This window comes from Melospiza georgiana, chromosome 10 (genome assembly GCF_028018845.1).
Source record: "Melospiza georgiana isolate bMelGeo1 chromosome 10, bMelGeo1.pri, whole genome shotgun sequence".
NCBI classification, from domain to species: Eukaryota; Metazoa; Chordata; class Aves; order Passeriformes; family Passerellidae; genus Melospiza; species Melospiza georgiana.
The window spans coordinates 966,101-989,979 of NC_080439.1; the positions used below are offsets into that span (position 1 = coordinate 966,101).

The window sequence follows — 23,879 nt, forward strand, 5'->3', positions numbered from 1 at the left end:
GTTTGCCCTGTTTAGCCCTGTTTGTCCTGCTGTGTGTCTCCTGCTAAGCCCTGTTTATCGTCTTTAGCCCTGTTTTGCCCCGTTTAGCCCTGTTTAGCCCAGTTTAGCCCTGCTGTGTGTCTCCTGTTTATCCCTGTTTATCCCTTTTATCCCTGTTTAGCCCTGTTTGCCCTGTTTAGCCCTGTTTGCCTGCTGTGTGTCTCCTGTTTAGCCCTGTTTAGCCCTGTTAGCCCTGTTTTGCCCTGTTTAGCCCTGTTTGCCCTGTTAGCCCTGTTTGCCTGCTGTGTGTCTCCTGTTTAGCCCTGTTCATCCCTGTTCAGCCCCGTTTATCCCTGTTCAGCCCCATTCAGCCCTGTTTATCCCTGTTTAGCCCTGTTCAGCCCTGTTTAGCCCTGTTTGCCTGCTGTGTGTCTCCTGTTCAGCCCCGTTTATCCCCGTTCAGCCCCGTTCAGCCCCATTCAGCCCGGTTCAGCCCCGTTTATCCCTGTTCAGCCCCGTTCAGCCCTGTTCAGCCCCGTTCAGCCCCGTTCAGCCCTGTTCAGCCCCGTTTATCCCTGTTCAGCCCCGTTCAGCCCTGTTCAGCCCCGTTCAGCCCCGTTTATCCCTGTTCAGCCCTGTTCAGCCCCGTTTATCCCTGTTCAGCCCCGTTTATCCCTGTTCAGCCCCGTTGAGCCCTGCTGTGTGTCCCGCAGGCGCTCTATGGCACCACCTCCGAGAGCGCCGTGTGGCGCCGCTGCGCCAACTACGTCAACGGGAACATGGAGAGCGCCGTGGGCCGGCTCTACGTGGAGGAGGCCTTTGCTGGGGACAGCAAGCACGTGGTGAGGCCCTCAGCCCTCAGCCTGAGCGTGTCACCCCGATTCCTTAACGTTTTCCAAGCCTTCTGGTGTTTACGTTCTCTTAACGAGGTTTCTCGCACACTTTCTGTCAGTAACTCATTGTTTCGCGTTCTTTTACGGAAGAAAGGAGATTGTTAGACTGTTGGTTTGTCCAGTGTCACTGGAGAGGTGGCACTGTCACCCTCCAACCCACTGTCACTTTTAGAAATCTATAAATGTTAGAGTCAGAAGATAAACTTCCCTTTTCTCACCTTGAGAACAGTGGTGTGTGCACTCGTGTTGTTTTGTGTCCTCTAGTGACACGAGTGCACTCCATCAGGGGCACTAAGTATTTAAAAATAATCTGTATTTAGTATTTTAGAGTATTTAACAATACTCTGTCTAGTCTTTTTTCCAGTTTTCACAGGAGAAGGTACCTTCATCACCACCATGAGTAACAGGAGTCTCCTTGAGCCAGGTCTCATAAGCTCTTGGAAGTCTGTTACTCACCTAAAATAGCTCAGCTACGTTTGGTGGCACAAAAACAGCAGGATAGCTTCTGTTGCAGTGTTAGAAACAAAAAGGTTTAATAAAAGGCAAAATAACAAACAAAAAAAAAAAAAAAAAAAAAAACAAAAAAAAAAACAAGCCAAGTGCAAGAGGTTTCTGCTCCTAGTAAAACACCTCAGAAAAGTAATTAGTTTCTTTGTTCTCTTCTTTTTTTCTAGTAAATTGCCTAAGAAAGACTTTTTAGCTTCTGTCCAATTAGCCATCCTTAAGTTTGATGTCCCTTAAGCCTATAAAGTAGCTTTTTCACCTAATCGAGGAAAGAAACTTCTAAGCTTCTTTCCTTTTTAAAAAGACAAAGAATAGTTAATGCGTCAACAAAAAGCACATTCCTATAGGCATGCACTTCCCGACACAGCTTTGGTTGCAATTTCTATTACAGCCTAATCAAGGTGGGCTTGATTTTCACGTTTTTATTGGAATGCTAATAACGGTTATTCCAAAGGTTTAAAACTGCAGGTTTTTATCAGAGCACAGTGCAAAATGTGGGGTTATTCCAAAGGTTTAAAACTGCAGGTTTTTATCAGAGCACAGTGCGAAATGTGGGGTCATTCCAAAGGTTTAAAACTGCAGGTTTTTCCCAGAGCACAGTGTGAAATGTGGGGTTTGCAGGTGCGCAGCTGCAGGAGGGAGGAGCCCTGCCTGCTCTCTGGGCCAGGTGCATGGGCAGCCGTGCAGGAGCATCCTCACACCCCAGAGCTGCCCTCGCTGGCACCAGCAGCCACCGCTGTCCTCTGAGAGTGGCGCCGTTCATGCCCTGCCACACTGGGCACAACTGAATAAATAAATAACCATTTACCAATAAATAATAATAATTTACCAATAACCAATAACAATTGGTTATTTCTGCTCACCCCCAGCCACGCAGAAAATTCCAGAACAGACCCCTTAGCTGACTGTGATCACCGCTGGAATCCTGGTGTGAAACTACCCATTTTTGGGCTTGGCACAAACACAGTGATTCCCTCAGATGCACAACAGCCAGCAGGGCAGTGTCTATCAGGTTTTGGTAACCTGCACGGCTGAACTGCATTGCCCACCCTCTTACTCTGTGGGTTTGTAACATTCTGGTGTTTTTCCAGGTTGAAGAAATGATTGCAGATATTCGTGATGTTTTTATAAAAACCTTAGATGAACTTTCCTGGATGGATGCGGAGACCAAAAAGAGAGCAGAACAAAAAGTAAGTTCTGTCTGAAATATTGGTAATGTGTAGTTCTATAAAAATTGGTATTTCAATTGCTTGTCCTGACAAAAAATAAGCAGTAACTTCTATATTATGATACCAACAAATTTATAGTTATATAGGCACAGCAGTTTAGGATTCCAAGGGAAGGGCCTCTGGAGATATGCACACAAAATAGGAAAAATCTGCATACAAGATTAAGACCTTTCAGGCAAATCAGTGATTAAGGAGCTAGATAATGAATATCTACAGGAAAACAATACTGAAAATGAGAAGGAATGATTTCTGGTGACTTGACCAGCTATTAGGCAGAACGGGATAAAACCCATAAACTTGTGCTTTCAGTGAATAAAAAATTTAAACAAAATCTATATATAATTAACATCCTGCAGTTTCTGCAGTGGCTTCCATATTGCCTTTCTTATGTAATTTATTATTTAAAACATGGCTGGATTTGCTATGGATATCAAATTCCCTTGTCCCTAGGCAAGAGCAATTAAAGAGAGGATTGGTTATCCGGATGAGATCGTGACAGATGATGACAAGCTCAACAGTGAGTACCAGGAGGTAAGTTTGCACAACAGGCAGGGGGATTGGAAAAGGGTTTTCAGAGGGGAAAAGGGTCATTTGCTTTCCCAGTGACCCCTGTGTGCCCAGCTGCAGGGGGAAGGGAGAAGGGATGACCAGCCAGGTGTGGGTGTGGCACGAGATGTGACACAGATGTGCCGCACAGATGTGCCTGTCTCTGTGGACACATCCACATTCTGCTGGGCCATGTGAGGCCACGCACGGAGTCAGGGCAGCATTGCAGGGGCACAGACTGGCCCAGCCCTGGGGCAGAGCCTGCCCAGGCACGGAGCTGGCTCTGCTCTGTCTGAGGTGGAGCTGCTCCTCTCCAAACTGGCAGCTGCTGGTTAAGGGCAACACCAGGAATTGCTGAACTCCACTCAAAATACGTCTGGAAAGAGAGAATGAAGAGCTCTGGGAAAAGTACCCAGCTGCCAACATAGATCCAGCTATAATATCATCTCTGTGGTGTAGCAGAGCTCTGCAAACCAAGGTCTAATTGTAGATCAAAAAATATTCTTAGAAATGTGTTGTTTAGCTCATCATTCTTAAGACTAGATTTTCCTGATCCGTGTGTCTTTAACACCACCACTAGCTCCTCTTCTCCCTTTCTTTTTAGTTGAACTACAAAGAAGAAGAATACTTTGAAAACATTATCCAAAATTTAGTATTTACCCAGAAGAAAAGGTTGAAAAAGCTTAGAGAAAAGGTGGACAAAGAGGAGTAAGTATAAATAATAGTCTGTCTAGTCTTTTATCCCGTTTTCACAGGAGAAGGTACCTTCCAACTTCAAATATTATGTGATTCTCTTACACAGTTTCTAGGCTTATTCTAGCAATCATTAACCTTGCCATTAACAACTGAAATATTAACGTTTATTCTTCTGGTGTTGCCAGGTGGATAAGTGGAGCTGCTGTTGTCAATGCTTTTTACTCAGCAAGTAGGAATCAGATAGGTAAGGTTTGCCTATTTTTAATATATGTATGTATGAACTTTTAAATCAGGAAGTGAAACCATCTTGATGTAACAGATTTGAGTATAAAGATTCCTCATGTCAGCCTGCCCAACACCATCCATGGGAATGCAAAGCCCTGTCCATTCTGGCTGAGGATTAGAACCACATGGAGGCCCCAAGGCTTGTGAGCCATCCCAGCCCCCTTCACAGGGCTGCGAGGCTCCCCAGAGTCACGAAACATTTCACAACATTAATTATGCATCTCAATATTTCTGTCACGTCCATTCTGCAGAGAGTGTTTGAATTTTAGTCATCCGAGTGTCACAGACTGCAGTGTCCTTTCTAGGCCATCACTGAGCACTGTGATCCACCCTAACTCCTGAAAACAAGTCCAAGGAAATGGAAAAGCCTTGTCCTGCAGAGCTCTGCACAGAAATGAAACAAGATTGTTTCTTGATGGGAGCATTTAGCTCTTGACTGAACAGTTAACACAAAAACTTCCAGAAGGCTTTGTTTAAAATAGCTTTGTTCAGTAATTTGTAGGAAAGGAATCATGATATGGAAGACTGAAACTGGTGACTGGCAGTTAATGTGAGTCATAAATTCTTACCTCATCCTTCAACTATGGCATGCACAGGATAATTAAAGCAGTCTGATCTTTAGAGTGATGTCTGAATTAGAACTAGACTTTAAAAAACCCTCCGAAGAGCAGCTCTGTGCATGGTGTGTGGGGAACCTGGGGCTCTGTGGCTCCATCTGGGTGAGGTGTGACCTGCTCTGCTCCATCAGCAGTTCAGACTATCTGTGCTCCTTGATAACAGATAGGACAGTGGGGCATCCATTCCACAGCAAACCAGCACTGGGATTGTGCTATCAGCTCACTGCTGATACCATCCGTGCTCCCTGATAACAGATAGAACAGTGGGACATCCATTCCACAGCAAACCAGCACTGGGATTGTGCTATCAGCTCACTGCTGATACCATCCATGCTCCCTGATAAGAGATAGAACAGTGGGGCATCCATTCCACAGCAAACCAGCACTGCACTGGGGTTGCTGTGCCAGCAGCCTGCACACACAGCACAACTGGCTCATTTCTAACCTCTTTGTTATTTTCTGGCTTTCCCATGGCTCTTTCTCGTCCTGAAAGAAAGCCCTGGAGCTGAACTGGATTTATACTGAAATGCAAGAAGTATCAATCTTCTTCCTTTAGCTGTATGAGGACTGTCACCCATTTCCTTCTGCCTGCTTAAGTTGTGTAGAGCTACATCCACCTCCTTCTCAGGGAGAATTAAAACTTCATATTGCAGGGGCAGCAGGGAGACAGGAAAAGACCTTCAAATACTAAGTGGAACTGAATATTTTATAGCATTTTATTACTCTTAATTTATAAAAAGATCGGAATTGCAACATGGTTTCTTTTTAAATGAATTGTTTTGTAGAAGAAGCCTAGAAAAATGAGCAGAGAAGTGGGTAAATGGAACTGCTTTGTTCCAGTTCTTTTATTGACAGCTTGGCCTATTTTTATTGATTCCAGTGGGAGTTACTTGTATTTTCAAGGGAAGAATAAATTCCTGTCTCTGAGATTGATTTGTGATGGAATGATCAAATAATCTATTCTTCTTGGGGGACACCCTCCCACTTCTCACAATGTTGTGAGGTTTGTTTAATGATGAGACTGAAGTCTGTGAATGCTAAGTGATGTAAATTGGAGCAAACTGCTTTTTCCTGCAGAGCAGAGGCGTAACAAAGCACAAGCTGGTCATGGTGTTGGAAGTGCCTGAAGAGGGGGGTGGTCCTGCTGCTCTGTTGCTCCTGTCCCACAGCATTCCCACATGCCAGTCACTTGTTGGGACATCTGAGAGGGTGGGATGGTTTGGGTTGAGCCCATAACAGTGGTCTGGCCCCACTGTACCTGCAGGGGGACAGGGCAGGGCCTTGCCTGTGCTGTGCCTTCCTCTTCAGTGTTAACTCTTGTGATGGTGCTCACAGGGGCTCTTGGATGAGGGGAGAGACGAGGATCTGACCCCGTGTTTCAGAAGGCTGATTTATTCTTTTATTATATATATTATATTAAAACTATACTAAAAGAATAGAAGAAAAGGTTTCATCAGAAGGCTAGATAAAAATAGAATAGAAAAGAATGATAACAAACCAACATGAGACCAATCCCAGATGCACCTGTTGCATCCCACAGCAGCAGATAATCAATGTTTACATTTTGTTCCTGAGGCCTCTCAGCCTCTTAGGAGGAGAAATCCTAAGGAAAGGATTTTCCATAAAAGATGTGTGTGACAAACGGTGCTTGCTTTGCAGTGTTCCCTGCGGGCATTCTGCAGCCCCCTTTCTTCAGCGCCGCCCAGCCCCGCTCCCTGAACTACGGCGGCATCGGGATGGTCATCGGGCACGAGATCACGCACGGCTTCGACGACAACGGTGAGCGCGGCTGCCCGGGCAGAGCACCCAGAGAGCGGGGCGTGCGACACGGTCACAGGGCGTGTGACACGATCACAGGGCGTGTGACACACTCACAGGGTGTGTGCCCTGCTTACAGGGCGTGTGACACACTTACAGGGTGTGTGACATGCTTACAGGGTGTGTGACATGCTTACAGGGTGTGTGACACACTTACAGGGTGTGTGACACGCTCACAGGGTGTGTGACACGGTCACAGGGTGTGTGACACGCTTACAGGGTGTGTGACACGCTCACAGGGTGTGTGACATGCCTGAGGGTGTCTGACATGCTTACAGGGTGTGTGACACGCTTACAGGGTGTGTGACACACTTACAGGGTGTCTGTCCTGCTTACAGGGTGTGTGACACGCTCCAGGGTGTGTGACATGCCTGAGGGTGTCTGTCCTGCTTACAGGGTGTGTGACACACTTACAGGGCGTGTGACACGCCCCAGGGTGTGTGACACGCTTTACAAGGGTGTGTGACACGCTCCAGGGTGTGTGACATGCTTACAGAGTGTGTGACACACTTACAGGGTGTCTGTCCTGCTTACAGGGTGTGTGACACACCCCAGGGTGTGTGACACGCTCCAGGGTGTGTGACACACAGGGTGTGTGACCTGCTCACAGGGTGTCTGTCCTGCTTACAGGGTGTGTGACACGCTTACAAGGGTGTGTGACACGCTCCAGGGTGTGTGGCATGCCTCAGTGCTCCATCCCTGCAGGGAGCCCCTAGCAGGGAGCTGAATTTCCCCGTGCAGCTTGCACTCTGGGTTTCTGAGCCGCCACAGCGCTGCTCTCCCAAGAGCGCGCTCCAAAGCCGTGCTCGCTCCAAGCCCCCTTTCCTCTATGAATAATTCCGTTTAACTCCCTGTCACAGGCAGGAATTTCAATGAGAACGGGGACCTGGTGGACTGGTGGAGTGAAGAATCGGCACGGAAATTCAAGGAGCTGTCCCAGTGCATGGTGTACCAGTACGGGAACTTCTCGTGGGACCTGGCAGGGGGACAGAACGTAGGTCCTGCCTGGGGAGGCAGCGCTGTCACAGGGCAGTAACAGAGTTATTCCTCTTGTTCCACCGTGGCTCTGCCTTTTCACAGCCTGACAGTGTGTTCCATCACACAGCACAGGGAACAGATAGAGCTCCCAGCCCTGAGGTTGTCCCAAAACGTGCTGAAGTGTGGGAGCTCAGAGAGAGGCCAATGAAAATCGAGAAGAAAGTTTCAGCATATTTTGCTGCCCTTTTATTCACACATTAAATTCAATCAAAGCATGATTCTAGATTTTGCAGGTTTGACTATCATTAATCAATATGATGGACTAATACTTAAAATAACGATTTTTAGAAAACAGAATTAGATGTTTCCCATTATCAAAGCTTCATCATCTTTGGTGCTATTTGACTGACTTAGAAGTACCTGCTAAATAGAGAATTTCTACGTATCTGGCTACCAAGAAGCCACTGAACTTGCCTCCTATACAGAAAAATACCTTCTAGCAGGTTTGCTGATGTCTGTTAACAACAATTTCAGCAGTTTGGAGTTTGGATTTTAACTTGTTCTACAGATTCTCTCCACTTTCTCTAACTGGAGCTGTGGTAAGAAACTCAGGATTAAATTCAAGGAGAGAAGAGGAAGAATAAATGAGCAATGACTAAGTAGCAGAAAATCTGGGTGAGAGATACAGAGCTGAGAAAGTTGCCTGGAGGGGAAGGAAGAGGATTAGAAAAACAATAGTATCTCAAAACATGGATTTTGAGACAAGGGACATAAAGACTTTTCAGAGATTTTAACATAATCTTCTGCTAAACCTTCAGATTTTAAGGTAATTCTTGCCATTAGAAACTGGAAAATGCACAAAGATTGGTGTTACAGGTCCTGGATGAGCTTTTTTTTTTTCAGAAACCAATAATTTTTGTTTTCTATTTTACAGCTGAGTGGAATCAACACACTAGGAGAAAACATTGCTGATAATGGGGGTGTGAGACAAGCATACAAGGTAAGGAATACCCATTTCTCTATTTTAGCTGAAACTGTCAGAGATTAAGAAAGTCAGTTTCAGGGCCTTGGAAGAAGAAACACAATTTCTGTGTTGGGGACAGGACCAGACCTACTGTGCCATCGAGGCCTGCATTAAAGCCACTGTCCAGCTGTGGCATCTCTCTCACCCTGTAATCACGTCAGGCTACAGATTACCTGCTCCCAGGGAACTCCTTTTCAATGGTTTTTTCCCTTTGAGAATAAGGAATGTGAGGAATGGAAACATTCACTGGCTGACATTGGACCATGACCTGGAGTAAGTGCTGACACCAGCAGCTGGCTGCCTCTGGCTGTGCTTTTCACCAGGTTTTTCACGCCAGGAAGGAGGGCAGGATGGCTTTCTTCTGACCCACAGACATAAACATTTGCTTTTCATCTCGCTCAGGTGACCTGGGCCCTCTGTGCTGGTATGTCAGGATGCCAGAGACACTGAACTCCCTGCACTAAGCCTTCCGGGCAGCTGGATGCTTTCTGGCTTTGCTCTCCTTCTCTTCCCCAGGCAGCTGCTGGACTCCCTGGTTGGCCACCATTGACACTGGCAGTCAGGGAGACTCAGGTTATTTTGTGATCATGGTCTGGGATAAAGCAGCCAGCCAGCTTCTTCTATTTATTCACAAATATCCTCCTTCTGCTTCCCTGAACACCTTCTGTGGCAAAACAATCCACACTTGGCAGCTGAGTGCTGTCCCTGCCCAACAAAGAGCCTCGGGATGCACGGCCAGCTCTCACTGCAAATGGACATGTTTGAGGGCAAACACAATTATTAATGAGAGTTAAGGAATGGTTTGCAAGCCTAAAAGAGGCTTCAGGATTATTAGATTAGTGTGATCTTTGGTGACTGGAATATTTGTGCAAAGTACAAAGCCATGAAAGGGGATACGCTTTCCGAAAGGAATGGGAGTAGCCAGAAAAATTAGGTCAGAAGTATTAAAAATTATTATGACATCATATAAACAGTAAAAAAAGGTCCAGAAGGAATCTTGAGGGGTCAGTATCCCGCCCCCCTGCCCATGCAGGTGGAATTAACCCCTTGTGCATCCGTCCAGCCTCCAGAGGAGCATTCCCACTCCTCCTCGCGGCGCTCCCGGTGCCACCACGGCTCTGCCTCCAGCAAACACAACAATTGCTCCTTTCTCTCCTGTGACCTTTCACATATTTGAGGACTTACATGCTTCAAGGCCCAGACTTCTCTCCTTTAGACTAAACAAACCCAATTCTTTCAATCTTTCCTCATAGGTCATGTTTGCTGGACCTCTGCTCATTCTTGCTGCTTTCTTCTGGACTCTCTCCAGTGGGTCCACATCTTTCCTGAAGGGCAGTGCCCAAAAGTGGACAGAGCACTCCAGCTGAGCCCTGGCCAGAGTGGAGTAGAGGGATTACTTCATGTATTTCACATGAGCCACTCCTGTCCACACACCCCAGTACAACACTGGGCTCTTTGCAGTGCTGTGGCACTCTGGCTCTCGTTCAGCTGTTATCTGTGGAAACTTCCAGAAGTTTTCCATGGACCTGCTCTCTGCTCCTCCCTCAGCTGTGCTTGGGCAGTTGATTGGCTTTGCTCATGCGTTGCTTTGGCTCTGACTTCAGGCAGAACATTTCTGCAGCATCTTTCATCAGGGATGAGACACCAACAACACGTCCACGTTTGACACGTCTCCATAAGAAACATGAAAGCAGCTGCCCTTACTGTGGCAAGGTTTTAAACCCTTCTGCAATTCACTTTTAAAAAACCAAACCCCAAGCAACACACAGTGGGAAGAATCTCTTTTTCATAGTGCAGCGTTAGATAATTGATAGCACAGTACTAAGAAATGGCCCTGATGTCTTCTGCTTCAAGGTGGCACATGTGGGATGGATGGCCAAGGGAGGCAAGGATTATGTCAAAGAATCCATGTTCCTCCTTGTCATCATTCCATTTTGACTGGAAAATGCTGGAAGTGGTAACATTTCTGCTCACTTCATTCCACAGGCTTATGAGAACTTTGAGAGAAAACACGGAAAAGAAAAACTCCTTCCTGGTCTCGACATGAACCACAAGCAGCTGTTTTTCCTGAACTTTGCACAGGTATCCTTTCCTCCTTGCCTGAGGGCTTTGAAAACCACTTGGCATCACAGTTGAGCAGCAAGTCAGAACAGGCTGCCTCCCGTGGGCTAACTGAGAGCTGGCAGAGCTGCAGAGCTGAGCAGTGAAATTAAAGTCTTGTTAGCTCATTTTTATCTTCCCCAAAGAAATTAATTCAGCCACTTGTAAGCCTGGTAGAGAGTGCCTTGTGACCAAGTGCCTTTGTCTGAGGACATAGACGTATTTTTTTAAAATACACCCTTTTTTCTCTGTGTTCTAATGTGGAATTTATTCTCATGAACATCAGGTATTTCACAGTTAAATAACAGCGGGTCTCTTCCTGTAAAATCTGAGGCTAACGATGCTTTTCTGTTACCTGTGCAGGTGTGGTGTGGCACGTACAGACCAGAATATGCAGTGAACTCCATCAAGACCGACGTGCACAGCCCAGGCAGATTCAGGTCAGCAGAGCCAGCACCCCAGAGCAGCCCTGGTGTGTAACACCTCTGCAGCATGGGATCTCTGTGGGGAGCTGCAGAGACCCTGCCCAGGGCTGGGCTGCCCTTCCAGGGGGCTTTGACATGCACACACCACAGGCAGAGCACTCTGGAGAGGGCTGGGCTGTCCCTGTCCCTCCAGCACTGCCCAAACGGGCAAAGCCCTTCCCAGGCAGCTCCACAGGCAAAGCAGGGATGTGGGACTATCGTCTCATCCTTGAGAACATCCAGCTCAATTCTGTCCACACTATGGAACGTGGACACACAGCATCACCTGGCTGTCACTGTGCGACTGTCACTGCAGAGTGCCAGGGACTGTCCTGGGATCCAGGGCTCATCCACAATTCCCAGCTCCTGCAATAGCTCCTGTGGGGTTCTTGTACACCAACAGCTCTGATGAGCTTTCACCCTCCCCTGGAGTCACGGGTGGAATCAGTGGAGATCACTGCCCTCCCTGCTAACAACCCCTGTGCAGTGGTACAACACAGATGTGCATGCTGTGTCTGGTGAGCCCAGCCAGCCTTCCCAGGACCAGCTGGGCTCCGTTCAGTGGAGCCCTGCAGGAAATGTGGCTGCTCAGGCCAGACTGGGACCGTTCCCCTTTCTCTGGAGCCAGAGCAGCCTGTTCATCAGCAGTGCAGCAATGTGCTCCAAGAAGCCTGCCTGGTCCCACGCCACGGTGTCAGTGGCAGTGCAGCCATCACAGCATCTGCGGGGAGGCTCAGCCCTCTCCAGGCTCCACAGGAGCCGAGCTCTGTGCTGATAGAATCCCCCACATTGACCCCAGTATCTTTCTCTGGCTTTCAGCAATCCCTGTTTGCCCCCACGCTGGGATGCTCAGCGAAAGCAGCGACTGTTCCTGCTGTTCTCCGTGTTTCCCTAGGGTGGGTTGTGCTGTCTGGGATCTCTCCCAGAGGCACTGTGTGCTCCTGCAGCCAGGCCTGTCTGCTCTCAGTGCTAATGAGGCTCCAGAGGCCCTGCAGAGCCTCAGCACATCTGATTTGGACGAGGTACCAGGCCTTTGAAGGGGCTGGTTCAGCATCCCGTGCAACAAGCTGTGTTTGTGTGCACCCTGGGCACGTCACATGGTGCAGTGCCGTCTGTACCTCGGCAGGACAGGCTATAAACTGTGCATGCAGGGACACAGGCGTTCATGAGAAACCTGACAACATCCCCAGAGTGGGCAGTCATTTACAGCATGAGGCCCCCTAAGAGCTCTAAAACAGAAAACATTTCATGAGACATACCCACAAAATTAACACCTAATGACATACTACACAAGTGTCAGGAAGGCTCCCCAGGTGCCTCTTTTGATTATTACCTGGGGAGTGCAATGAGCCTTTTCAATACCTGCTACACTGGCTGGGGGCTGCTTCTCCTTGCAATAGAACAGGCAGCTCCTCATGGAAGTTGTTAATTGCAGTGCATCCCATTTTAGCAGTCCTTGTTCACTGGAGCAGTGAAGCACAGCTAGATCACCAAATGCATGAGGCTCCTGATAACTGTTTTTCTAACCCTTTTTCTGTGCCATCTCCTGCTCCACTGCTGGCTCCCAAGAGCAGAGAGCCACTTTTGGCCTTCTAGAACAACTGAAGTATTGCAGGTGTCCCTGCTGAACTTCACCTCAGCTTCTGTGGGCACACCCTGGTTCTAAGGATGAACAGAATTCTCAGAATAATCATGAATTACTCAAAGAAACAGTTCTTTAAAGAACTTCTGGGCCACACTCAACATCCATCAGTATCTGTATCTGACCTGTTTCCCTGCATAGGTATGTGCTGCTGTATTCCCAATCCTGAAGGAACAAGTGACTCTTAGCAGATCTATTCACACGTGTTCACAATTACACATGTAAAATCAGCCCTAGCTGGAACGGCCTCATACTCACTCCCCATGTTGAGGTGAAAGCCATTGTTTGTGTGAGATTTTTGCCAGAAAACTCATTCACTGGAAAATCTGTGCAGAACGCCCAGAGGAGCAGCATGATCTCAGTTAAAACCTGGTTGGTGTAAAAATGTAAATGAACATTCAGTGAGGATTCACCACCGCAGCCCTTGACCTCGGGTTTTGTTTTCCCTTCACCAAGACACTTGTCAGCAAAACGGAGCTGGAAAAGCCCTCGGTGGGAACCACTGACGAGTGAGAAATCTGGGGGCAAGAACTGGCCATGAGAGCCAGCCATGAGGAGGGGACAGGCCCTGTGTTTCTGGGCTGCAATAGGAGCAGGACAAACCGAAGGAGAAAACCCAGCCAGCCCTTGAGGTGAGATGAAGCAAGGCAGGGCCCAGCAGCAGGGCGTTCCCCTCGCTACGCTGAGGTGACACAACAAAAACAAGTTACAAAATATGGGTCGTGTTGTTTGTTTCAAACCCAGGCCGGCAGCAATGACGGCGTGTTGCTTTGTTTTAAAGGGTGCTGGGGTCGCTGCAGAACTCGCCAGAGTTTTCAGAAGCCTTTTCTTGCACCACGAGAGACAACATGGACCCTGCCGAGAAGTGCCGCGTCTGGTGACGGACCGCACGCCTCACACCTCAAGGAGCTTTCCAGGAAAAGAGACCTTTCCAGCTGATTCGAGGAGGGGAGGAGGGAAGGGAGCAGAGTGGAATGTGCTGGAGACACCCTTGGTAAACATGCAAACCCCAAATCACCGCCCTGGCAGCAGGGAAGGCAGCGCTGGCTGCTCCTCCCCAGAGCCCGCAGGACCCGACTCACCTGGCAGGGCACAGCTCACCTCACCTGCAGCTGTAACCTGCCCACAGCCCGGGGGAGTCATTGAAATGGCACAGTACAGCCCATGATCCCCCCCGGCGGGTGAGTGCAGGTTTCTGATCGGGGCAGGAGGGAAACACTCAGAAACACACATTTTAGCCATCATACCACGACAGAGAGACAGCAGTTTATATCCCAGGGTCAGACTCTGTACCCTCTGCTGTTGCAGGAAATCTGTTCTACCAAATGTTTTCATTTTTACTTGAAACCATTTATACAAGAGGAGTCCAAAGACCTGCTGTACTTAAGTAACTTCTCACTAATTACTCCAGCGTGTATTACCTGAAGTCTCTATTTACAACAGTTAATTTACAGCTTTCCAGCCCAAATGGAATCGTAGGTAATTTATTAATTTCTGTACTTATAATCTGTAAGATTGTGATCAAAGACCCTTTCACCATTTTCTAAGCTTTATCTTGCTTTCTCTAAAGTCGCTCTTTTTTAAAGTTTCTAGTAATGTATAAATCATAGTTTTTATATTTAAATCTTGAGCTACACTTTTGACTTGAAGTATTGTAACATATTTTATCAGTGGCTGCATAGAACTGGGAAATTGGACTAAAGCATGGTATCGGGCGATAAGACAAAGCCTACAAAACTGAGTTCTCCAATGGAGGGCACAAGCAGGGGAGTTTCCAGGCTGACTGTCAGTGCTCAGGCTCTGATCCTGCACACCACTTGTATGTGTTCTGATCAGTGTCAGCCCTCACATCAGCAAAGCTGCACAGCTGATTGCAAGAGTCTGAGGGAGCTTTAAGCAAGAGGGTAAAAGGCTTTAAATCTGCAATGATATGTATTAAACATCCTCATGCAGATTGCAAAGGAACTTACTGCTTTGTTTATCAAAGCAAAGACATTTGCAAACCAAGTACCAGATACCTCAGATGACTGCTGCAATAGGTCTATTTAAAAAACCTATGTCCTTTTAGCCGAGTTTGTCATCTGATCAAAACATTTTGATAATAAACTGAAATTACGAGCCAAATGCAGTGCGTGTTCTTCATAGGAATTATGAAAATGGCGCCCCCGGACCAGGACAGGGACTCGCCACGCGTTGTTCCCTTTGTGCTTCTACCCAGAGCGGGGCAGGGCCCTCAGGTTTGGGGCATAACGGGCTCACACGGGCACAGGTGAGCCCAGGTGTGTGAGGCGCTGTGGGAACAGCCAGGAGCAGGTGAAGCTCTGCCCTGGGGGGGTGTCAGCCTCTGGGGCAGGAGAGACACAGCAGGTGAGCAAAGTGCCCTGGAGCAGCTGTCCTTGGCGTGGGACTGGGAACGTCCCACCCAAACCCTGGCTCACAGGCAGCTGTTATCCCTGTCCCACCCAAACCCTGGTTCACAGACAGCTGTTATCCCTGTCCCTGTCCCTATCCCACCCAAACTCTTGTTCACAGACAGGTGTTATCCCTGTCCCACCCCAGCTCTGGCTCACAGGCAGGTGACATCCCCAGGGCTCTGCTCTGCACCAGTCATGCTCTGTATACACTGACACCCTTAAATGGGATTATGAGCACTGAAGAATATAAACATGAGCCTGGAGGTTTCCAGGATGCAGCATCCCAGGACAGGGGGACAGACACTCCTCTCTGCCTGGTTTACTCCAAGAGCTGTTCAGGGGACACAGGGAAAGCCAGGCAGAGGCTGTGGGGCAAGCTTGGCATCCTACCGTAACAATATTGTGGTGGCCAGACACTGAGCTATCACCTCGCTTTAATAGTGCAGCACCAGCATTTTCCAAGAAATCTGAATGTGCACGGGTTTTTCCCCTCAATCACCAACACCTCTTTGAGAGAAAGGAACCTGGCTCTCAAACACTCATTTTATTTTTCAGGAATGAAAAACCCCAAGCCTCTTGCTACCCCTTTTACCCCCGCATGTGAGGAGAGCTGCACGCTGTGCAGCTGCACCACGACAGACACCCGAGTGGGCAGTCTGAAGGTGGTTACAAAAGGTCACTGCAGAGTGCTCAGTGATCTTCCAGCAGCGTGGGGGATGCACATTTTCTTGGAATAATCTTCTCTTTATTACCCCATAAAACTGGCAGGAACTCCTGCTTTGTGTGCAGCAATGATATTGACGCCAGCCTAGAAAGTTATTTTGGTTTGCTCTGCCAAATCAGATCTCAAAAATCAGGTAAAGCTAAACCAGATTGCAGTGTTTACATTTTATCTCTGTAACATTTTAATTGGAAACATTCGATTTCCAGCGTTGTGAGACACCCAAAGAGCTGTTTGGGCCAGCGGGCCCTTTCAGAACTGCTTCCCTCTGTGCCTGGTAAATGAAGTGAGTTGTGAAAACACAGAGGTGGTCGGTGTGGAGTCACAGCTGGATCAGTCTGGGTGGGCTCAGACACTGAGGGATGGAAGGTGGGACCCTGAGCTGTGTGCCCAGGGAGGGCTCAGACACCAAGGGATGGAAGGTGAGACCCTGAGGTGTGTGCCCAGGTGGGCTCAGACACTGAGGAATGGAAGGTGGGACCCCGAGGTGTGTGTGGATCAGCCCAGGTGGGCTCAGACACCAAGGATGGAAGGTGGGACCCTGAGCTGTGTGTGGATCAGCCCAGGTGGGCTCAGACAATGAGGGATGGAAGGTGAGACCCTGAGCTGTGTGCCCAGGTGGGCTCAGACACCAAGGATGGAAGGTGGGACCCTGAGCTGTGTGCCCAGGTGGGCTCAGATAATGAGGGATGGAAGGTGGGACCCTGAGCTGTGTGTGGATCAGCCCAGGGTGGGCTCAGACACTGAGGGATGGAAGGTGGGACCCTGGGGTGTGTGTGGATCAGCCCAGGTGGGCACAGATACCAAAGGATGGAAGGTGGGACCCTGAGCTGTGTGCCCAGGTGGGCTCAGACACTGAGGGATGGAAGGTGGGACCCTGAGGTGTGTGTGGATCAGCCCGGGGTGGGCTCAGATACCAAAGGATGGAAGGTGAGACCCTGAGCTGTGTGCCCGGGTGGGCTCAGACACCAAGGATGGAAGGTGGGACTCTGAGGTGTGTGTGGATCAGCCCGGGGTGGGCACAGATACCAAAGGATGGAAGGTGGGACCCTGGGGTGTGTGTGGATCAGCCCAGGGTGGGCTCTGTGCTCAGCCAGCCCCTGAGGGAGGAGGGGGATGCTCCCACCTGCAGGGATCCCCGAGGTGCTGCTCAGGTGTCACAGGACACAGCAGCCGGGCAGGTATCAGCAGTCCCAGGGTTTATCCCCTCTCTCCCAGGACATCTGATGACAATGGACCCCCTGTGCCCTCAGCTCGATCCCAGGAGCACAAACCCGGTGTAAGACGATTCCCAAACGAATGTCACACCTCAGTGCTGCTGCCGACTGCTGGAGTGGCCAGGAATGTTCGTGGCGGCGCCATGGCCAAATCTATTTGTGTTTCCATTCCTAAAGCTCAGCAGACAGTGCCCACAGATGGAGACAGGATGTCTGACTGATGTGCCTTCCTCACATTCTCAAAATTATACTAATTATGTGAGCAGGAGTGAAAAAAATTGGTTTCTTTCTCTATTTAACCCCATCAGAGTTTGTTAAGAGTTTTTTCACATTCCCTTAAACACACATCTTGCAGGGATTGTCCAGACATGCCTCTCACAATCAATTCTCTGCTTTAACTGGGGATTGAATTATTAATGATTTCATCTTCTCAGAACTGCAGTTCTTCAGTAGAAAAATCTCCATGCTCAAAAGCCCCGAGCTATCAGTGAAAACGCAGTGATCTGATGCTCAGTTGTGATTTAAATGGCAAAGTCACTGGAAGTTCACGTGGCTTGTTATTGACTGGGGGAGTGTAATTATCTCCAGTTGTAATTAAAAAGCCAAGCCCAGCGCGGGCACTGAGGGCCCTGGTGAGCCCTGTTCCTGCCCAGACACCCTGAGCTGCACAGCCCTCCCAGCCCTGACTCAGCCTGGCCTTCTCTTTTCCAAGGACATGCAATGTTCTGTTCCATAACAATGGAGTCCAAGAGATTTTCCCCATAATAACGCTAAAAATACTTGCCCAGGCCCCATGAGAAATTAACCCTTGCCTGTTTCTACCAAGCCTAAAGCTCCTTAGCTGGTGGTAGCTGTATTAAAAGTTTGCTGTTCAGCAAGCAAGCAGGATCTGACCTACCGCGAGATTCCAAAAACCGCTCCCTAAATTTCAAATAATCTGAGAACAGGGAAATAGGTTAGGTGATTCTTCCTAATGGATAAAAAGTGCGCACGACATTTACATGGCTGATATTAAAAATAACTCATTTTATACGTATTTTAGTAATTAAAAATCTAAACTGAACTTCTGAGTTCTTCTGAACAACTTCATTGTAGGTTCTTCTCACCTGTAAGACACAGAAAAGAGCATTTTAAAGGGTGGCAGTGCCACACAGGGCAGGGGACACTGCTGTCCCTGCAGGGCTGTGTGTGGGTGACACTGCTGTCACCGTGCGACACCGTCACTTACCGCAGGGCTCTGTGTGGCACCGCTGTCCCTGCAGGGCTCTGCGTGGCACTGCCATCCCTCCCAGGTCAGGAGAAGACAATGTACACCATGAGGGCACAGCCCAGGATCCAGCCCAGCGCCAGCAGCACGGGGACAAGCAGGCGGGACAGCGGGGCCTGGGCTGGACAGAGCACAGGACACGGGACAAGGACACGGGACACGGGACAAACACAGGACAAGGACACAGAGCACAGGACACAGAGCACAGGACAAGGACACGGGACACAGGACAAGGACACAGAGCACAGGACAAGGACACAGAGCACAGGACAAGGACACGGGACACAGGACAAGGACACAGAGCACAGGACAAGGACACAGAGTCAGTGACACTGGCAGGGACTCGCTGGGCAGATCCCACCAATGCCAGCACTGGAGGTGAGCACACCCAGGGTGCTGAGCCCTGGCCCAGCTGCTCAGCAGCCCCAGACCCAGCCCAGAGGAGCCCAGGACATGCCCGGTTCTCTGTGGAGCACACAGGGAGCAGGACTGTGTGACACTGCCGTCACTGCACTGGTTTTACATCTCCAAACAGCAGCTATGGACCCTTCTATGGGCTCCTGCAAGCAGCACACCCTTGCCAGAAAGCAGAATAACAACCTCTGAGATCCTGTGACTTAGTACGCCACACCTCTTACAGCACATCCTTACCCAGTAATGGAACAACGGGTTTCTGAAGGGATTAATGAACTGTGTAAAACTATCCACCACACCTTGCACAGGCAGACTCAGAGGGATCTAAGGACTGGCACATGGTTCTTCTGAAGCTCTGCACAGCACCCCTGTCTCACCAAAACACTGCGCAGTGTGTCTGCCAGAGGGACAGACCTGCCCGTGCTGCCATGAAAATATTAAACACACAAACACATTAAAAATCCTGCCCCAAACCGGGTGCCCTTTTGCCCAGGGGAGCAAACTCAGATATCTATCAAGCTATCTCCCTAGATACCAGAGTCAGTGGTGCAAAAAAAAAAAAAAAAAAAACAGGAGAAAAGTCTTTAAAAACTTTGAACGTAGCTATGAAGATGTATTAAAAAGTGCCCTTCACAAGTGTTACCTGAGTAACTGTGCACACAGCACAGCTACAGTTGTAAATTTAAGTGAAATAAATAAAAATTTACAACAGATATAAAATTCATTTTTATAAACTTCCTTTTCTCCTTGGAGAAGTGAAGTGTGCGTACAATGGAAAGATCATTATTGAAATTTCATTTTGCTCTGCCACTTGAGCTCTGTGGGGTTAAAATCTAAATTACTCTGCGTTCACTTGGCACTACACTTGGAGCTCAGCTCCACACAGTATAACAGAAATGCTGTCAAACCACTCATTTTACACACTGTCCTATTGTGTCAGCTAACCTGGAATGACAACTACAAAACATAAAGAAAACAAAACTGGTAGGATTCAAAAATACAGGAGGAACCCAAGCTGTTAATAGAATTAGCTTTTAAAGAGGTTACACTTTCTTGCTGAAAAGTAAATTATATCTAGTGTATCAGACAAGAGCACAGGTAGCTGAGTGTATTCACACTGCATCGCTCAGACCCATTAATTTCAGATTATTATGACATCCACATGTAATTGTGCCTCTTACCTGGTTCTGCCATTCCCCTCTGCTGGTTTAATGGCAGTTAAGGTTTGCCTCTGCAGCTGCTCTGAGAGCCCTGGGATGCTTTAAATAGAGCAATATTTGGAATGTGCTGCAGCTGCCTGGCCCACTTGGCTATAAGCATTCAATTGTCTAAAAAGGCAGGAACAAGGGCTTCAAGGTTACCTCTGCCTGTCCCTGCCACTGCACCTCTGTTTCAGAGCAGTCTGACCACAGAGGGGTCTGTTTCCTGAAGAGGGAGGGAATCAAGGCTGAAAACTGCTTTGTGGTCTCTTTATAGGCACGAAGCTCCCATGGCGAATGCAGCCAACACTCAGGAGCACCCCGTACCTCCAGCATGACAGGGACCTGCTGTGCTCTGAGTGCCCCCCGCTTCTGTCATCCCTCTCCAATGGAAAACCCAGCCAAGCAAGTGCAGCTCAGGGCTCCTGTGCAGCTATCCCTGTGGTCACCAGCTCAGGGCTCCTGTGCAGCTATCTCTGTGGTTACCTGCTCCCTGCTCAGGGCTCCTGTGCAGCTTTCCATCCCTGTGGTCACCAGCTCCCTGCCATGCACTGCTCAGCCCATCACAGCATTCTGAGACACGAGAATAAACCACGAGCTTCACTTTCTTTGTCTGGCTTTGCCATGAAGAAAATCCTTTTGGGATGAGTTCCAATTTGTTGTGAAAAGAAATATGATTCTGTGTAAAATATTTATTAGGGGAAAAAAAAAAATCTCTGATACAATAACTTTGTTGGCTGCACAGCTGTTCCTGTAAGAATCCGATCTGGCTTGGTTCTGCTAATTATATCTATCCATCTGATCTCATGGAAATAATTTCCAGCAGGAATCATGTATTCCTGACAAGAGCATCTGACCTTCAGGGCTTGGGATCCTTCCAGGCCTGGTTGCCACAAGCAAGGGCAGCGAGTCATTGCAGCTCACCCCAGTTTGGTGCTGCTCACACCAGTTTGGGTATTACTCACACCAGTTTGGGCACTGCTCACCCCAGTTTGGTGCTGCTCACACCAGTTTGGGTATTACTTACACCAGTTTGGGTATTGCTCACACCATTTTGGGTATTGCTCACACCAGTTTGGGCACTGCTCACACCAGTTTGGGTGCTGCTCACCCCAGTTTGGGTATTGCTCACCCCAGTTTGGTGCTGCTCACACCAGTGTGGGCACTGCTCACACCAGTTTGGTGCCCCAGTTTGGGCACTGCTCACCCCAGTTTGGGCACTCTCCCCAGTGAGTGCTGCCCTGCACGTCCACAGCTGGACTTACAAAGGAGATCAAAGTTGTAACTGCAGCAGATAGACTAACAATATAGACATTATTTTAAACAACACATCTTCTGTTGGGAACTGAGGAATGAACTGCAGACATCAATCCCACAATAGACCTCAGTCCAACGGCCCAAATAAAAAAGAAAGCAGAGGGACAGTTTCAAAGTACAATAACAAGGAGGGGACACGAGGCTTAAGAAAACACTCAGAATGATCTGTGGCAACATGCAGCTACTGCTTTGCTGCTGAAGAACAATCCACAAGAACAACAATTCCCCCATTTCTATTTGTGTGCCCAATTACGTGATCGTGGTTTATGCTTTTCCCCCTCTGTGCTGGGCTCTGAGACACCCAGTCTCCAGAGCCACACGTGGATGGCAGCTGGCTCAGAAATGAGATTCCCCTTCAGCCCCCAGCTCACTGAGGTGCTCCATCATTGGTCTCAGGGCACCCTTTGGGCAGCCTCCAGGGCTCCACTGCCATTGATGCTCCAAGCTGGGAATCACTTCCACACTTTAAAGGTCTGCAGTGCTCCAAGGGAGCCAGGGCCAGGATCAGGAGGAGGAACAGGGCAAGGCAGCAGGGCTGCAAGGCTTTCTGAGAGAGAAGGGATTTCAACAGGAAAATCCTTTGAGTGCCTGGTGTTTGGGCAGGAACTGTCAGAACCTCAGCGACCTCCCCCACTGTGCAAAGCAAATTGGCCATTTTTAGTGTTAAAATACCCAATATGTTCAGAGCACTTCCCAATCCTCATCACTGCAGCAGTAGCCAGAGATCAAACACTGGAATGTCACATTTCTATCTTTGTTGCTCTCTGGGAATCTGAACCCATATGCAGGAGGCTGGCAAAGAAATGTTTTGTTTTACAAATTCTATATGATCCCTATAAATAACTGCAGCCTACACAGCCTTAGAGGAGATTAGAAGGACAGACCAACTCATCTTCACAAAGGGAATGCTCCAAGTAATGAAATCTTTATAGCTTCGTAATACTGGTATTAATTTTTAAATCTTATTTCTTTTAATTGATCTTTTTTCCTTTAAGAGAAAACCCTGATTTATGAGCAAATCAAAAGCCATATTTATAGGCCTTGAATTATTTTATGACTTTCTCATACTCCCTTGTGACCTGCAGACTAACATATGAGAATATCAGATTATTGCATTCACAAAATAGGTTTATGTGTGGAAAATCTGTCTAATAAATGCATTTTATTAGTCACACCAATCTTAGCATTTGAAAGCTCCCTTAAAAATTGCTAGGCATTACTTCTACTCACATCCACATCACGACAATAAAGGCTGATTTATTTGATAACTATGCAGCCAAAGACCTGAAAAAAATCCATGTATTAAGCTACTAAATAATTAATTCCAAACGCTGCTTCCTAAAGCTCTGGGTCTGCACATCATTTCTGCTGGGAGGGAGCAGCATCACCCAGCTGAGTGCTGAGACCCCTGCAGCAGGTATGATGGAAAGGGCAGTGTGGAGATGTCCACGAGCCATTGCTGGGCCAGTCCCCGCAGAGCAGCAGTGACAACGAGCTGGGTTTGCCTCTGTGCAGCTGCAGGGCCCGGCAGCTGAGGGATGGGGATTCCTGCAGGGCTGGCACAGGCACGGCCCCGTGTCCCTGAGAGCTCCTCAGTGAGCAGGGCAGCTCCTGGGGCCCTGCAGGGCTGGAGACGGCCGTGAGGGGAGCAGCAGCAGCAGGAGCCCAGGACACAGCACAGGGCAGAGCCTGGGACAGAGCCCGGGACAGAGCCTGGGACAGAGCCTGGGACACAGCACAGGGCAGAGCCCAGGACACAGCCCGGGACAGAGCCTGGGACAGAGCCCGGGACAGAGCCTGGGACAGAGCCTGGGACAGAGCCCAGGGCACAGCCCAGGACAGAGCCCAGGACAGAGCCCAGGACAGAGCCCGGGACAGAGCACAGGGCAGAGCCTGGGACACAGCCCAGGACAGAGCCCAGGACAGAGCCCAGGACAGAGCCCAGGACAGAGCCTGGGACACAGCCCAGGACAGAGCCTGGGACAGAGCCCAGGACAGAGCCCAGGGCAGAGCCCAGGACAGAGCCCAGGACAGAGCCCGGGACAGAGCACAGGGCAGAGCCTGGGACAGAGCCCAGGACAGAGCCCAGGACAGAGCCCAGGGCAGAGCCCAGGACAGAGCCCAGGACAGAGCCCAGGACAGAGCCTGGGACAGAGCCCAGGACAGAGCCCAGGACAGAGCCCAGGGCAGAGCACAGGGCAGAGCCTGGGACAGAGCCCAGGACAGAGCCCAGGACAGAGCCCAGGACAGAGCCCGGGACAGAGCCCAGGACAGAGCCCGTGGCACACCCAGGACACAGCCCAGGACACAGCCCAGGGCTGGCAGCAGCTGAACACAGAGCTCAGTGTCCCACAGATCAGGTGTCCAGAGCAGCTCTGCAGCCACGTCCTTCCCCTGAGCCGAACGGGCACTGAGCTCCCACCCAGGACAGCCCAGCCACCAAAGCTGAGCCCAGGGACAGCCCAGCCACCAAAGATACTGATTACTCTGGAAGGGAACCCAGCCCAGTCACACACTGTAAACACCCAGGGTTCATCATTTGAGAAATGGCAGCT

At 49.0% G+C, this 23,879-nt stretch overlaps 2 protein-coding genes across 3 annotated transcripts in view; one reads left to right on the plus strand and one right to left on the minus strand.

Annotated features, from left to right (window-relative positions):
• MME (membrane metalloendopeptidase) overlaps nucleotides 1-14,899 on the plus strand; it is a 30,980-nt gene extending 16,081 nt beyond the window's left edge. Inside the window, exons 13-23 of the mRNA XM_058031155.1 lie at nucleotides 693-821; nucleotides 2,468-2,566; nucleotides 3,056-3,136; nucleotides 3,756-3,859; nucleotides 4,033-4,091; nucleotides 6,409-6,528; nucleotides 7,428-7,561; nucleotides 8,480-8,545; nucleotides 10,556-10,651; nucleotides 11,033-11,109; nucleotides 13,557-14,899. Coding sequence (XP_057887138.1) covers nucleotides 693-821; nucleotides 2,468-2,566; nucleotides 3,056-3,136; nucleotides 3,756-3,859; nucleotides 4,033-4,091; nucleotides 6,409-6,528; nucleotides 7,428-7,561; nucleotides 8,480-8,545; nucleotides 10,556-10,651; nucleotides 11,033-11,109; nucleotides 13,557-13,656 — 1,065 coding nt within the window. The 3' untranslated portion in view covers nucleotides 13,657-14,899. The remainder of the gene's footprint in view (nucleotides 1-692; nucleotides 822-2,467; nucleotides 2,567-3,055; nucleotides 3,137-3,755; nucleotides 3,860-4,032; nucleotides 4,092-6,408; nucleotides 6,529-7,427; nucleotides 7,562-8,479; nucleotides 8,546-10,555; nucleotides 10,652-11,032; nucleotides 11,110-13,556) is intronic.
• A 3,180-nt stretch (nucleotides 14,900-18,079) lies between these two features.
• STRIT1 (small transmembrane regulator of ion transport 1) lies at nucleotides 18,080-20,012 on the minus strand. 2 transcript variants are annotated; one of them, XR_009114901.1, is made up of 3 exons: nucleotides 19,990-20,012; nucleotides 18,356-18,515; nucleotides 18,080-18,233 (listed from the first exon to the last, which is right to left on the minus strand). XR_009114901.1 is itself a non-coding variant. In XM_058031402.1 (3 exons), exons 1-2 carry the CDS (start codon nucleotides 20,000-20,002, stop codon nucleotides 18,421-18,423), a joined length of 108 nt encoding a protein of 35 aa, XP_057887385.1. In that variant the 3' UTR covers nucleotides 18,080-18,233; nucleotides 18,376-18,420. The 2 variants fall into 2 exon arrangements, 1 of the variants encoding a protein (XP_057887385.1); XM_058031402.1 differs by having other exon boundaries at nucleotides 18,376-18,515; nucleotides 19,990-20,002.
• Nucleotides 20,013-23,879: the final 3,867 nt, after the last annotated feature.